Below are 15,241 nucleotides of genomic sequence, written 5' to 3' on the forward strand. Positions count from 1 at the left end.
ATATCTTACATAATTCCTCACAAAAAATAAAGCTAAAAAATATATATTTGCGTGGAAGATCAATATGGTTTTCCTACAACTGATCATTAAAAATTTTCTAAAATATGTAACAGTCATCCAGTCCCTTTTGAAATATTTTCATCTGTTAGGTACATTACTCAGCATTAATGTACTTATAGGTTTCTAAGCAATTATCTACTAATAAAAATGGAAATAAAATAATTTTCCTTCTACTCCTTGTCATACTTCGTTATATACTTCAATAGAGGTTGTAATGTAGATAGGTTTCAAACACTGAGGATTGTGAGGAAAAATTATAAAGGAAAACAAAATCTGGAGTACTTCATTACTAATATAGCAGTGTTTATGTCTCAAAAGAAGGTGATGTGTTCTGAGGTGGTGGTGGTTATGTCTGGGTAGATAGATGGGTATCACTGTTGTGTGAATAACACATATGAAAGAAAAGCTGTCTGATGCTTTAGCAATTGAAATGGTTCAGATGTTAAGCTTCTTTAAGAGGAATAGTTTGAAGTATTTCCTTTATTCCCAAATCTTTTCACCTTAGATTTTACAGAACATTAGCCATAGAAAAGTCCCAAATTTATTGGCTGTATAATGTTGCCTGAAGCAAGAGATTCTCTTTTTCTTCCCTGCATGATATCTTGAACTCAGGGAGAAAAATAAGATGGAAAAACGGGAGGGGAAACGCTATTGTGCTAACAAAAACAAAGACTAAACTGGCAGAAGCAAATGACAACTGAGTCCCACACTGAGGACTGTAGCTCGGACAGTATGCTGCAGGACTGAGCCAGGCCTGGGCTTAATCAGAAAAGCAGAAAGGGAGGGTGGTTACAAGCTCCCCTGTACTCACAGGTGTACCCACAGCGATGGAGCAGCAGCCATGGGCACGCTGATGACAGTAAGTGAGATGTTGCCTGTGAAACAGGGCTTGGCATCCTTGCTGCCCAGCACCCAAGATGTACCTGTATGTGCCAGCATGTACTCTGTGTGTGGCACTCAGACCCAGCGCCCAGCCCCACCACGCAGGGATGCAGAAGAAGCAGCCCGTGGATGGGAGAAGCACCGTGCCTCGCTGTGGCACTCAAACTCAAACCCATACCTTGCAGCAGGTGGAGCCACAGCAGTAGGTTATAGCTGCCTGTCTGCTTGAGGAGCTGCATCATCAAAGTGAGCTCTGTGGCACCCTCAATTTCTACACAAAACCACCCTCTAAACAGTCTGCAATGAGACTTGTACTGATCTTTTCTCCCAGTACATTTTATCCATAGGATTATTTATAGTTCTGGCAAACAATCACAAGGCATAAAAATTAAAACAATAGGAAGCATAATAATAAATAGCAATTAATACATCATTAAAGTTTTTCTTTCCAAGACAGGAGGAAATGGAGAAAACAATGCATTTTGATGTCAACATCAGCAAAATTTCTGGATCCTGCTTTTTGAGTACTTCATCATCCTGACATCTAGGCACTTCCATGGGAGTTTTGGCAGTGAAACTATCCAGGGAAAACTTTTTGTTCAAGCAGGACCCTCAGACTGCTTGCCTTTGTTTTTTCTTTTTTTGTTGTTTTTTTTTTTTTTTAATAATGATGTTATTTTATCATGATAACACAGCATAGGAAACATATTTCAAATTGTGTCCTGTAGGCAATTGAGATTCAAGTATTAATTTAAACTTCATTAAACAGTTATTATACATTAAACAAATAGCAGCTACATACTAAAACATATTTGCAGAGTATTATGGCAATGCAGTAGGTCCATATCAATTTCACTGTTATGAATCTATTGCATAACTTTTAATCCTAGGTGAGTGTTTAATAATCAGTATTCATAAAACATACACTAACTGTCCTATTAAATCTAAATTAATTGTGGCTCAGGGAACATTAATTTAAAGGTTGCCTATTTTCCCAGCAGATCTGATCTTTGTTTCATATTTTTCCATTAAAATTAGTGTTAAAGACTGAGTTTGTTTCATTTGGAATCTATTTACTAGGTGCTCTGAGTACCTGTGAATTACATTCTGCTAAACTTCTCTGCTAATAGCAATAATAAAGACTCTCACCCATTTTATTCCAGTTTAATTAGCATTATCTGGAGATAATAATGATAATAAAATATCACATATTTGTGTAGGAAAAGCAGTCCCTATTGGCTGAAGGAGCTGAGATTCAGCAGTTCATTAAAACCAGTGAGTCAAAATACATCAGTGGGATTTGCATAATTCTAGTTTGCAAAATGACCAACTCTCAGGAATGGATGTCAAATTAAAAAATTTGGAATACTTTTCTTGTTTAAATGAATCATGATCCCCACAGTGATGACCTAAAAGTGACTCTATCCCTTGTTGTCTTCTGCAACAAATGTAAAAGCTGCAATAACAATGCCTGCAGACCTTGATGAAGACTGCATTGCTGTGAGCAATAACTGGCATCAGAGTGTTTTGGTAAGAGAGCTGAGATATTTCTTCATTGGAGAAAGGGTCAAGAATCCTTGAAATTAATGTCAGAAGAAACTGTTCAGTCATATAGTCTAACATATAAGAAGCCATCACAAGTCCATATTGACCTCAGTGGATTGTAACTGATTCAAGCTCTCTACGAAGATATTTCTGAAAACATCCAGAGCTAGAGAATACATTGCTTCTTTTAGTAATCTATTTCCAGTGATTGTTCACCTTCAGTTTTAAAAATCAGTTTGGCATTTTTTAAAAACTACTAACTAACTAACTAACTAACTAACTAACTAACTAACTAACTAAACTAACTAACTAAAATATATTTATTTTTATTTATTATTTATTATTATACATATTAATATAATAGTTTATTATTATTTAATAAATAAATAAAGGCATTATTCAGTATGCTTTATCTAACTCACAGGAATTGTATCAATACACTGAAATCACAACACCTTGCAGTCTTTTTCAAGTCAAACCATCTCTGTCATACAAAGGTCTTCCCTTCTGTGGATCACTTCTTTACTGCCTCCTGTTCCCAACTCCCATCCTCCCAAAACAGTTGCCAAAGCTGAATATAGTATTCCAATACTAGCCTCATCAATGCCATATAACATCTTTGTTCCTATTTACCATTATTTCCCATTACCGTGTTTTGTTTTGCTGTGACTGCACACTGAGAGTCAGGAGCCCACTGAACTGTCTGTTAGTTTATAGATCTACCCTCAGTTCTTTGTGCTGTCTAGATTCCAGGCCCAGATATACCTGTATGGAAAACACAGGGATGTTTTAGCAATTGCTGAGCTATCCTGTCACAGCATCAAGGCCTTTTCTTCTCACTCTGCCCCATTAGTGAGGAGGCTGGGGGGGCGCAAGGAACCTGCAGGGTACATGGCCAGCATGACCCCAGCTGGCCCAAGGGATGTTCCATGTCCTGTGGCAGCATGCTAAGCACGTACAGCTGGTGAGAGGAGGAGGAGGTGAGGTGCATTTGGAGTGATAGCCAATGTTGATGGTGCCCCGCTGTCCTGGAGATGTCTAACTAAACATCTGCCTGCCCATGTGAAGTGTGGAATTGAATTCCTTGAGAAGTGGTGAATGAATTCCTTGCTTTTTCGGGGTGGGCAGCTTTTCCATTAAACTGTCTTTATATCAACCCATGAGTTTTCTCTTTTACCTTTCCAGTTTTCTCCCCTGTCTTCCACCAGGGCAGTGAGCAAGCAGCTGTGTGGGCCTTAGGTGGTGAGCAGGGTTAAACCATGACACTCACATAAAGCCAGAGATTACATAACTTTTGGCTCTTGCCATCTATTTCTTGCTATACAGCCTTAGCACTGATGTTGTAGTCCTAGCTCTAGTTTGGCTGAAGCAGTGAACTTTAATCTCAGCTGATTCAGACCTGAAGACTCTAAACAAACAACGGACAACATTTTTCTTCACTATCCCTAACACCCTGAAGAAATACACACTCACAGAGATCAAGAAGTACAGGAATTAAGAGAAGATATGTTCTTGTGAGCTAATGGTGGAAGGGAACTCACTACTCCTCTTTAAGCAGAACTTTCTCCTTTGCCCATTAAGTCATTGGTTAATTGAGCTAGATTTTATTAGCTGTGCTATTGCTTACTGCTCATTTTAATATCCATCTATGTTTCTTTGTCTCTGGAAACCAATGGGAGGCTAAAATTGTATTACAATTTAAAAGAAGAGAATAAGTGAGGGTTGAGGAAAAATGAAGAAGAATTATAGGCCACTTTTTAACTTCAATATCTGACAAATAAATAGAACAATTAGTAAAGCAAGAGCAATCAGTATGTAAACAGGTTGAAGAAAACACAGTGATAAATCGGTAACACATTTGTAAAAAGCATAAATCAAGTGAAACCAAATTAATTGGTTTCTTCAATGAAGTAATGAATGTACAAAGCAAAAGTGGTAGACAGAATTTCTTAATATTAGTAAAACACTGATCCTGGTTGCACATGGCATTCTCAAAAAGAAGTTTTGTTGGATTAAATAGAACCAGCACAAAATGAGCACACAGGTAAATAAATCAAACACTGGAAAACTTTTCCAGTTGAGCTGATAGCTGGGAGTAGATCAAAACCACTTTGTACAATCAAACATTTTACACAGCTCAATTTGGACATGAAGGGATTTTTTTTTCCTTAAGTCAACCCCCCTCCCCCCCAATAAAACAGCATCTCATGTAAGAAACACCTAAATAAAGAAACTGAGCAGACCAGCAAAAATGACAGCCATTTTGGTTCTATGCCAGCACCAGAATAGCTTACATCAGCATCAGTTTTCTGCTACACAGCTGAGCTGCTTTATTTAGATGCATTAAATATTCCAAAGTATATCTAAATAGAGCTTTGGTTGCTGTAGTATTATGTCAAATTTATTTATTGACGTTGCTTCTGTTGACTGTTATTTCTGTCCATTCATCTAAAATCGCAGGATTCATTAAATGCTTATGCCTTTTTGTTTTGACTGAGTGCAAAAATATGTCTACTGGCACTACATGTCTTTGGGATATTTTGCTCTGTTTTCTTTATAAAAGCTATTAAAGATTCATATGATTATTTATTTGTTTTCACCACAGCAAATAGTCATGCTGTTGGCAGATATGGCCATGTGGTGGTTTTGCAAAAATTGATTTTTGATGAAGAGGAAAAAAGTCACCTATGTTTTTTGACTAAGAGACTGTTTTTGGCTTTTAAGAATACCAAAACATGTTCTTGTCCCAAAAGCTCATGTGCTAAGAGGCAATAGATGATAGAGATATAAGATCCCAAAATATCAATGAGAGGCTCTTTATAAGACTTACAGACAGCAATTGTAGCAGGAACATCAGCTCTCTCATCATTCTCATGACTTTTCATTGCAGTTAGAGGAAAGGAACATTTTTAGAAGTTTTAAAGGATGATTATCAAGTTAGTTTTGCAGATTCTTATGAGATAACCTTTCCAAGTTAAGTGTAGCACACACCTGAACAGCAGGTGAGCTAATCAAATCTGACAATGAAACACAACAAATGGATTTTAGTGTTGGAATAAAAATATAATGGTGAAAGGAGACATCACTTGGAAAAAAAAAAAAGACTGAAATGCTGAGCACAGAGAATAGGCAGATGTAATGAAGAGTGTTTTATACAAGAAAAAGCAAATATTATTAATTGTTAAAGAGTTGATTTTGTCTGCATATAGACTTTATTTTAAAGTATAATGAATTTATATATATATATATATATCCTAGTCAGTAAAACTTTTGCCACGGTCATTTCTACACCCTTAATGTAATCCAGATTGCATTAAAGTTGAAAAAAATGCAAAATTGCTTCTGACTTCCCCAGGAATGGCTTTGCACTCATAAGCAGTGAGTCTTCTCATTTCAGTCAAGTACCACACGACTTGAATAGTTAATTTTAAAAAGGGCAAGGATACAATATCATTAGATAGATTGGGGTTAAAAAGTTATGAGCTTGTATTTTAAATAGTAGAAAATTACTTCACTGGGCTTTTTTCAGGGAATGGATCACATGTAATGATGCAAAGATGAAGGTAACTTTGTTTTCCCTCATAATGAATGCTACCCCTAAATGTGTGTACTAGTGCAATCACAACATTCTTTTAGGATAAATTTAAGTGTTTAAAATACATAATTAAAATGGATGGATTTAGGGTTTTTTCCCATTTATAACTCAATTTCTACTTAGATGTGTTCACTTCATAGAAAATGGCAGCAACCTTTAGCAGCTTACAAATGCATATTAGATTGCAGGTCTTGCTTGCTGAGAAGAAAATAAAGGACACATGCAATATACAGAGGGGAAATGTTGCTCATGGTGGGTGGGATAGACAGTGAACAAGAGTGACTGTGGATCTGCTGCTGTTGGAGGCCCACATGGCTGGAGTTGATGCAGTGTGAAAGCAGAAGACATGAGATCTTTTAAGTTACTCTCAGCAGGCTGTAAGGGCCTTTTAAGAAGCCCACATACCACTACCTCTTCTTTCAGTGGAAGCAACGTGCCAGGAATGCTTTCAAAAGTCGCTGGTAATAATAGACCCCATCTAATGTCCCAATTTTTACGTTCCAGGTAAATGTCAGGTTTTTTTTAGATGATGGTTTTTTAAAGAAGCACAATGAATGGTACAGAGATTTACATAGCCTCCAAAGTTTACAATGCTTTGTTGTGAGTTATAATGGGTATAGATAGTTCTACTCTAAAACTGAAACCATTTGTAATAGCATACCTAAACAAATTTATTCCTAAGTAACAATACTTTCACTAAAAAAAACCCTAAGAACTTCAGATATAGGGAGGTCTAATCAGAGCTTAAAATACATTTTTAGGAATGTTTCGTAGAATATATGGAAGAGTTTTTTTTTTTTCCTTTTTTTAATTGAGAAGCTGTAATATAAATATCCATGTAGAAACACATACAGATAAGCAGTTTCCAAAGTTTTCAAGTGTTTTTGATATCTACCCTACAGAAGTGCATTAGGTCATGTTCATGTAAGTAAGAATGCTAATAACAAATATTAAGATGTGAAGATACACATGCTCTTTCTGAATGCCTTCAGAAAGAAAAAAAAAGAAAAAAAATTTCTATAAGGAAATGGGGGCTGTGTCATTCCCTGAAGGTGAGGAAATTTGAATTACAGCTGTATAGGAGATTTCAGGCTCAGATCCTTATTGCTCATAGTTATTGTTCTTCAATTGCTAGTCTACAATGAAAAATAGAAAAGTTAATACTTTGAAGATTCTTAACCAAATTACTAGCATAATCCATTTTCAAAGATATACCTCCTAAAAATCTCTACCAACACTTTTTTGCTAATCAAAGAGGTACAGCTTCTTCTGAGGTGTAGCAAAGAGTACCATGCAGTGGTCTGCCATGCAATTATCTAAACCAAGAATCAAAGACAATATCTGAGTAAGACTAGATGGTGGGAGCAGGAAGATTTTAAAAAGGCAGAATTGTATTGCTGGATGACATTTAACCAAGGGAAATAGTACAGTTATTTATTTATAAACAGGAACATTTTAGATAAATATAAAATATAAATAGGAATATTTTTAAAAGGCAGAATTGTATTACTGGATGGCATTTAACCAAGGGAAATAGTACAGTCTGTATGATCTCAGTTTCATTGAGTCTGGTCTAATTGCCATTTGCAACTGGAGGACAGCTTTTCTAACATGACCATGGGGGAACATATGGCTTCTTGTGGGACCTGTGTCAAGGTATGCCAAAACCCTATAACACTCAAAAACCCTGTAACACTGGCCCTTGCAGACACTGCCTGGGGGAGAGGCAATCTGTAACACAGCTCTGCATAGTGATGTGGCCAGGGCAGCACCAAGATCAGCACAAGCTTGCCACCCAAGCAGTTATGAGGGTCTTTAGTCAGTTGCACAATTGGTATCAAAATACCGGTGCTATCAACATATCAACTAGCTAGCTGAAACTCAACCTCTGTAAGTACACAGAGCTAATCACAACCTTCATTACAGAATAAATCTCCTACTGGAAGGAAAACATCACTCCTGACAGGTTGAGATTGTGTTTCTCCAAAGTGCCTTTTGCTCAGTTACTCACTTTGCCTAGTTTTAGATAGAGTGAACTGACTTAACTTCATGCAATTTTCAGCTTTTGTACAAAAATTGCTCAAGCCTTCTCCAGCACTTGGCATAGGCTGAAAGTTCATTTGCTCACTGGGAATTTGTGTGCTTTCTTCTGAAGATGCTTATTATTTCCACACACAGAATACTCAGATAGTTGGATGCACTGAATCTATTCCAGTATATCATACCTTATGATCCTATCTGATAAACAGGTTCCACTGAAAAAGTACCATGAAAATGCTCAAAGAAAGGGAAGGTGGGATGACCTTCTCAGGCCTGACAGTAGTTGTAGGGAAGCAAAGCTGCATGAATTTCAATTAATTAATTCATTCATGACACTGGAAAAAAAAAAGTAGTATTGAAAGTACCTGAAGGGACTTCAATTTATGATAAATTAAATTGTTCTATACTAGTATAGTAGGATCTTGCCATATGTTTTAACATAACATTACCTTGTTTGTGTTCTACATAGGAACACTTACCCAAATTTCACATAATTGTAAATCAATAGTCTACTTTTACTAGGCTTACCCACTTTTTCCACTAGATGAAGCCCTTTATCATCCACTATGGAATTATGACCATGGCTCTTCATTTTTTCTAATACAAAGGGTAGCTCCTCCCATACAATTTTTGACAGCCTTATGAAGTTGAGTTCACCTAATGCCCAGCCCTTGCCTTCTCAACACCTTACCCCACCAGTTTAGGATGCAGTCAGGCTTTATGTGACTCTCTAAGGAGAAGCAGCATAGAGTTTGTGTTCATATAGTTTGATTTAAGCTAAGAGCATAACCAAATTTTATCCACTTCATATTGAATGATCTAAACCTTTGTGATTTTGGAGCCAGGTAAAAGTGCTGTGAGTATTAGCAAGTTTATATTTTTGGTTTAAAATGCCTGGGCTACTTGACCTGACACTATGCATCTGCCTTGCTCAGGTAGCATTTGTCAATGAAAGACCCTTGTTCTCAACATTTGTGCCCTAGATAGTTTGGCAAGTCTTTGTATTTGTATCTTTGGAGTGTGCTCCATTTTTTCTAGGCTCTTTTCTGAATAGAGTAGGTACTATCAGGAGAACTATTATTTCTTCATAAACAATGCCCATGTTGATGACTGTCTTGTTTATAAAATTCACCTTTTTTATAGTCAAGCAGTATATTATATAAATGTGAAAATAAAATGCTTATTTTAGGGTCTTAAATGTGCACAGCTGAAGATCTTCTTCCTCTCCTAAATGCACATGCTATTAAAATCACTTTTTCAGCAATTAAAGAGCATTAGGTAGACTTTCAGTTAAGATAAATTTACCTCAAAAATGTATTCATTGCTCTCTTCAAAAGTAAAGCCCCAAAGCAAAATACACACAGTTGCCAGAAGCTTTAGTCAAAGCTAAAATTAGCCATGCTGATTAAGTGGATTTTGCATAACCTTAACTATTAATCCCTCATATTGGTCTTCTTTTCTTTGAAAAATCTTTAAGTACCAATAACCTAAAGGTTTATAGAGTCACTTTTAATACTACTTAGTTAAGATTTAATCCTTTGTATAGCAGTTAACATTGGCACCATCTTTTAATAGTGCAAGATTTCTAACATTCACTTGCTGAACAAAACAGGCATTTTCTATTCCAGGGAACTAATGACAGTACACATAGAGCAGAAGAACTTTGATTTAAAGAATTAAAAATGTACTTACAAGAGATAAAATGGAACTAACAGTAAATTAATCTCTCAGTTTTTACCCTTTCCTTAAATAGTATTCTTTTCATGCTTAATTCTTTCCCTTTCCATTTTCTTTAACTCAGCTCCTTATTTTCTAACAGCTAGATTGCCTCCCACCTTACCTGGCTAAGCAAGACATAAATTACATTTTCCAGAAGACCAATAATGAATTTTACTCCAAATCTTTTTTTGAAAGCAACTCCTCTTTTATAGACACTTCTGAAAAGGTAAGATAGTACTGAGTCCTGGATCATTCTGTTGCTGTCAGAGGGAAATTAAATTACTGCCTTTAAAAGTTGAAATTGTTCCTATTTTCAGAGTAGGTCAAGGAGGAGTGAAGTAAGTTGTTCTTCATAAAGTGGTGTGCCTTTGCAAACTTTGACTCTTGTTTGGGGCTGGTCCTGCTAACAGAGGGTGCTTTCCCTGAAGATTTATTCCACACCTTTTGCTTCAGATCTGCTCCAGGCTAAAAGTGCAAATATCACTAGCTACCCAAGCTCAGCCGACACCTGGAGGCTCATTAGTTTACCATAACTCCTTTGTGTGCCCCAGCCCTGCCTCTGCATTTCATAGCATTTGCTCATCTGCTTGTTTTTTTACAAAAGTAATCAACCTTCACATTTTGTAATAATTTGCATTTTCTGATGTTTATTTTTTTAGCACCAATAATTTGAAAAAGGTTGGGCAGCACCAGCGACCCTGCTTCCTTCGCTTTAGAAATAAACAGAAATGCAAAGAGAAAAAAAAGAAAAAGCTATTATAGGTAGCTGGCAATTATAGCTCACATTTCTGTTTTGCCAGTCAAACAATTAAAAAATCAATTATAAGGCAAATTAATTGAGTAGTAAATATTTTTGCTCTTTTATATCAGCTAAGGTTTTTTTTATCTGTGTTTGAGCATTAATTCATTAATTGTTTTAAACATCACTTCATCAGCAGTAAACTCAAAGCAGCTGACAGTTGTGTTTTGTTTATATATTTGATCAATACAACCAGCTGAAAACTTTCAGATCATTGATCATGTCATGTTCTGCTGAGTAATTGGCCAGTGGAGCTGGGTGTTTGGAAACTGATGACTTAGTGGTTCAAAGGTCGTTCCAACTGCAGCTGGCTAAAACAGACTTTCTTTTCTTTGTCTTACTCCTTTGCAGGGCGTCTTCTGGATGATCTGTGATCTCATCTCTAATTTTCATGATACTTTTCCTCTTTCTCAAGACAGACTTTAAGACATGTTGTTGTTGCTTTGAACACCTTAGACTGCTATCTGTACTGCATTGTAAAAGTACCAGCAATGGTATTCCAAATGGAGAGCATAGTGACATTTATAGGGTTTTTAAATGTTTCCTTTCTGTCCTTTTCAGCTATTTATGACTTTGTCAAACTTTCACCTTCACAGCTGAAATTTCTCAGGTATGATCATTGAACAGAGGTCAGTTTTATAGTAGTTCACTTATTAAGTTTGAGGGGAAAAAAAATCATCCAGTTTTGTGATCTTAACATGTAACAGTTTGCTTTTCCTTACATGAAGGGTTGCGGATTTTTTTCTGACAGAGCTTTGAGCAAGACTCATACCTGAAGACTTTGAAATTTATCTTAGAGAACACTTAGTATAGATATGTTCTTTTCACTATTTTTTACCAATCTGTTCCTGTTTGATAGATTTATACAGATTATCCAAACTCTATTTCTTTTTTATTGGTATGGACCTTGCTTAGAAAGAAAGAGAGCTTTAAGAAACAAGGGAAATCATGAAATTGCCAGTGTTTGGAAAATTGAATTATTTCCTCCGCTCTTTATGTGGTTCCTGTCTCAGAATAAATACACGTAAGCATTTCTCTCACTAAAGGATGCAATGACATTGCATGGGAGACAAGCAGCCAGGAGAGATTGCACCATGGTCAAGGAATCACAGAGACACAGTGCCTGCAGAAGTGCCTGTCTGAGCAGAATGAATGAACTCATGGGAGTTCAAGTATCAAATGCTGTGAGTGGGATAATGGCAATACTCCATAAAATTCCCTGAATTATGGTCAAATAAACAAACAATTTCTTTTCACTTTTCCAGCCTTAAATAAAAAATTTCCTTAATTTTCTTAGTTATGAATAACTATGCAAACATATTATTCAAGCTCTAATGATTGTTAAGAGGATAAATTTTAAAGTGCTTTAAGTGGGCAGTGGCAGAGATAAGCCACAATGGAAAAGCATAGCAGTTTTTTGATGCTGTCCAATGGAAAAGCTATGGTTTTCAGATACGTTTGTCACTTCTGTTAAAATTCTAGTCCCGTAGTCAAATACTTATCCATCCTTTTAGTAGATTGTGATCACAACTCTCCTCAAAAGCAGCTATAATTATGTCTTTTATAAAATCACCTCTTTCCTTTACAGATTCACAGGAGAAATTTGAATGATAAAAAGGTAATCTTTAATGTCATTACAGTTGTCCTATTTTAGTTGGTTGTGTACAGAACACATGCCTTTAATATTTCCTTCTCCACAGAAGCTGAGATTCTATATTATTTGCTTTAATAGGCAATCATTCAACTTTTAAACTTTTAAGATGCAAAGTAAATTTAGTACAGCAAACTTGCTATTGCAGAGTTATGGATGAAAATTTATATTTCAGCATCCACTCAGCAGTACATGCAGGTTACTGCAGAGAAGGGCAGAGATGAGATACATGGCTTTGGGTTTCAGGTCTTGTTTCTGACATTTTAACATTTCAGTTACAAAGCTCCCTTAATGTCAGTTTTTGAAGGAACATACGAAGTTCCAAATTCTGTTGCACATTCCAGCAGACATGCTTGCAGAACTGTATATTTGCTTTCAGTGTATACTTCAATATGAAAGACAGAGCTAACAAAAAACTTCTAGCTTTCCATTTTTAGAGTTATGTATTTTAAAATAAATATCTGCATGTTTCCTTAGCTTTTCAGAAATGTGCTTGGTGCCAGGTAATTCTGCAGTAGATATGAGAAGATACAGATAGGTATTGTCCTCTAGAAAGGACATGTGCCTGATGAAAGATCTAAATGTTTCCTAATCCTGATATTGATCTTTTGTATGGCCTTTGAGAAACCATTTCTCTTTTCATTAGGGGCTCTTTTCTCCTGTGTATTGTCTTTCTAGGGACAGAGAAAGATCTGTGCATAACAGTATTATAATCCATTATAATATTTTTTGCACTGAATGCTTCCAGTGCTGTGGCAGTAAACAATTGGTAGGAACATACTTTTTTTTCCCCCCTTTTTTTTTCTTTTTAAGGCTTTTTTTTTTTAATTTTATTTTTTATTTTAAGGATTGTTTCTCTTTTGGCAGTGTTATTCCCTATGTATTGTGTTCTCACTCCATTGTTTCATCTGTGAACACCTTTCATTTGAAAACTCAGCATATTCAAGGGAAAAAAATGAAAAAGTTTCAACTTAGTATCACCTTATTTTCAAAGAGAGAGCAAACCAATGCCTAGAGAAATTAATGGCTATAAAGTATTCCAGGGTAATAAACAGGTATAGTGATAAACAGAAGTTATAATAATCACAAGATCTTCTCTTAAGAAAGTGTTCCCAGCTGGTTATGTTATGCTGACATTCCCACTGAACTATTGTAGGAGAACAAAGATATTGTTCATTTTAAACCTTCTCTTTGAATAGCAAAGGTACAGGTAAGGCACTAATCCAGCTGGATAACAATTGCAAGCTCTATAACCAATAGCACATGACACAAAGCATGATGAATGATACAAATTTTGCATCTGTTCTAAGCATCAATCCAGGGCTGTATTCTGTAACTGCAGGAAAAATACCAAACCTGCAGCATTTAGAAAATCCTTAGAAATCTTATGTATAGCATGAAGACTTGGCTAATCTTGAATAGGAGAAGGAGAGTGAAATAAAAAATCCAAATCCCTTTTGCAATACCTATTAACATCCAGTGATATAGTGGAAATTCAGCCATTTTGAAGGAAGACTGCAAAAGTACCTTTAAATATGTCAGTTACAGTCATATGAAAAGAAAATATTTTGATGGACAAAAAATTTTGATAATATTCATATGTTATTTTCTCCTCTTTTTATTTTATTCCAGTTCATTGAATATTTTTTTGTGGTGAAAGCTAAGACTTGATCCAACTGTCAATTAATAATGGAAAGCTTTTGTTGATTTTGTTTGTAGAGCCTGTGTCTATATAGAGTCCAAAATGGAAACCTTTGGCTATTCTACTTGTGGAAATGTGATAGAATTTGCATTTTTTCCACTGTATCCTGGGGAATTCTCGACTAAGATGTTTAAAAGGAGGAAAATAATGAGTATGGGAAGATGAGGTCTAAAACGAAATTACTATGACTTTTTTATTTTCCCCTTACAGTTGAAAACTGAGATTTAGAAACAAGATATCATGTCAGAATGCAGCATTGTGGTATACTTTTTTCAAAAATATCCAGGATGCCAAGAAGAATGAAAAAAAAACCAAAAAAGAGTAATTTTTGGGTTCAGCACAGGATAACCAATATGTGCTGCTTAAGACACTCCTCTGGTTATTGAGAAATGCATATTCTGACCTGTCTCAGGTGAAACAAGAACTGGACCCTTGCAAAAAAATTCCTTTAGGGCATCTAATAACTATTGCATCTTTCTTCATTGTTTCAGGCCACAAGTCTGGCTGCCTTTTTCTTTTCAGTCTCAAATTTGTATGAGTGGTATGGATCAGGGGCATATAAAGCATGAAATTTCTGCTGAAAGGAAACAAGATAGCTTTAGCACTCTAGGCACTGACTGAGGAGTGAATAAAAATTGGGATACCAATGACACATTCTTGTCAGCTTACCTCTCTTGCCATATCTATTAAGCTTCCATAAATTTGGACCCAGTGTAAGCCTTGGAGAAGAAATACACATTATATAAGCTCAGTGGAGAACTTGTTAATGTTTGGTTGTGTAATCTGCCAAAGATTCTGTCTGCTTTGAGAATGCTTCAGCCCCCATCATCTTTTCATTAACTGGATTGGACTGTTCCTACAGAGCTGGAGCAGGCTCCATGCTAGAATTTGGAGGCCCAACAAAAGTTCCCCTGTCATTCTCCTGCTACTGCCAAAGGCTGTGTTTAAAAAAAATCCAAAAGACAAACCAAAACAAAATTGAGGCTAAGATCATGAATAGAGGCCAGAAACAGAGTATAAAATAATTGGTAATCAGTAGAGCACAGTCTGCTGGAGAACTTGGAACTCAACATAAAGTTACTCACTCTTTGGCAAGGAAACAAATAACTGCAACCCACAGCAAGGTCCACATCAGAGGCAACAGCTTTTTATTGCTACAACTTCTTGCCTTGGCTCAGACTGAGAGGAGAGTGATGTGGGTAGTAGCACCACCTTTGGACAGATTTTAAATACATTCAATAAGCTGCT

At 36.0% G+C, this 15,241-nt stretch overlaps 1 protein-coding gene across 1 annotated transcript in view; it reads left to right on the plus strand.

The window, feature by feature from the left end:
- Window positions 1–901: 901 nt before the first annotated feature.
- LOC131084082 (cytosolic beta-glucosidase-like) overlaps window positions 902–15,241 on the plus strand; it is a 157,065-nt gene continuing 142,725 nt past the window's right edge. Inside the window, exon 1 of the mRNA XM_058025194.1 lies at window positions 902–1,144. Coding sequence (XP_057881177.1) covers window positions 902–1,144 — 243 coding nt within the window. The remainder of the gene's footprint in view (window positions 1,145–15,241) is intronic.

Source organism: Melospiza georgiana, chromosome 5 (genome assembly GCF_028018845.1).
Source record: "Melospiza georgiana isolate bMelGeo1 chromosome 5, bMelGeo1.pri, whole genome shotgun sequence".
NCBI lineage: Eukaryota > Metazoa > Chordata > Aves > Passeriformes > Passerellidae > Melospiza > Melospiza georgiana.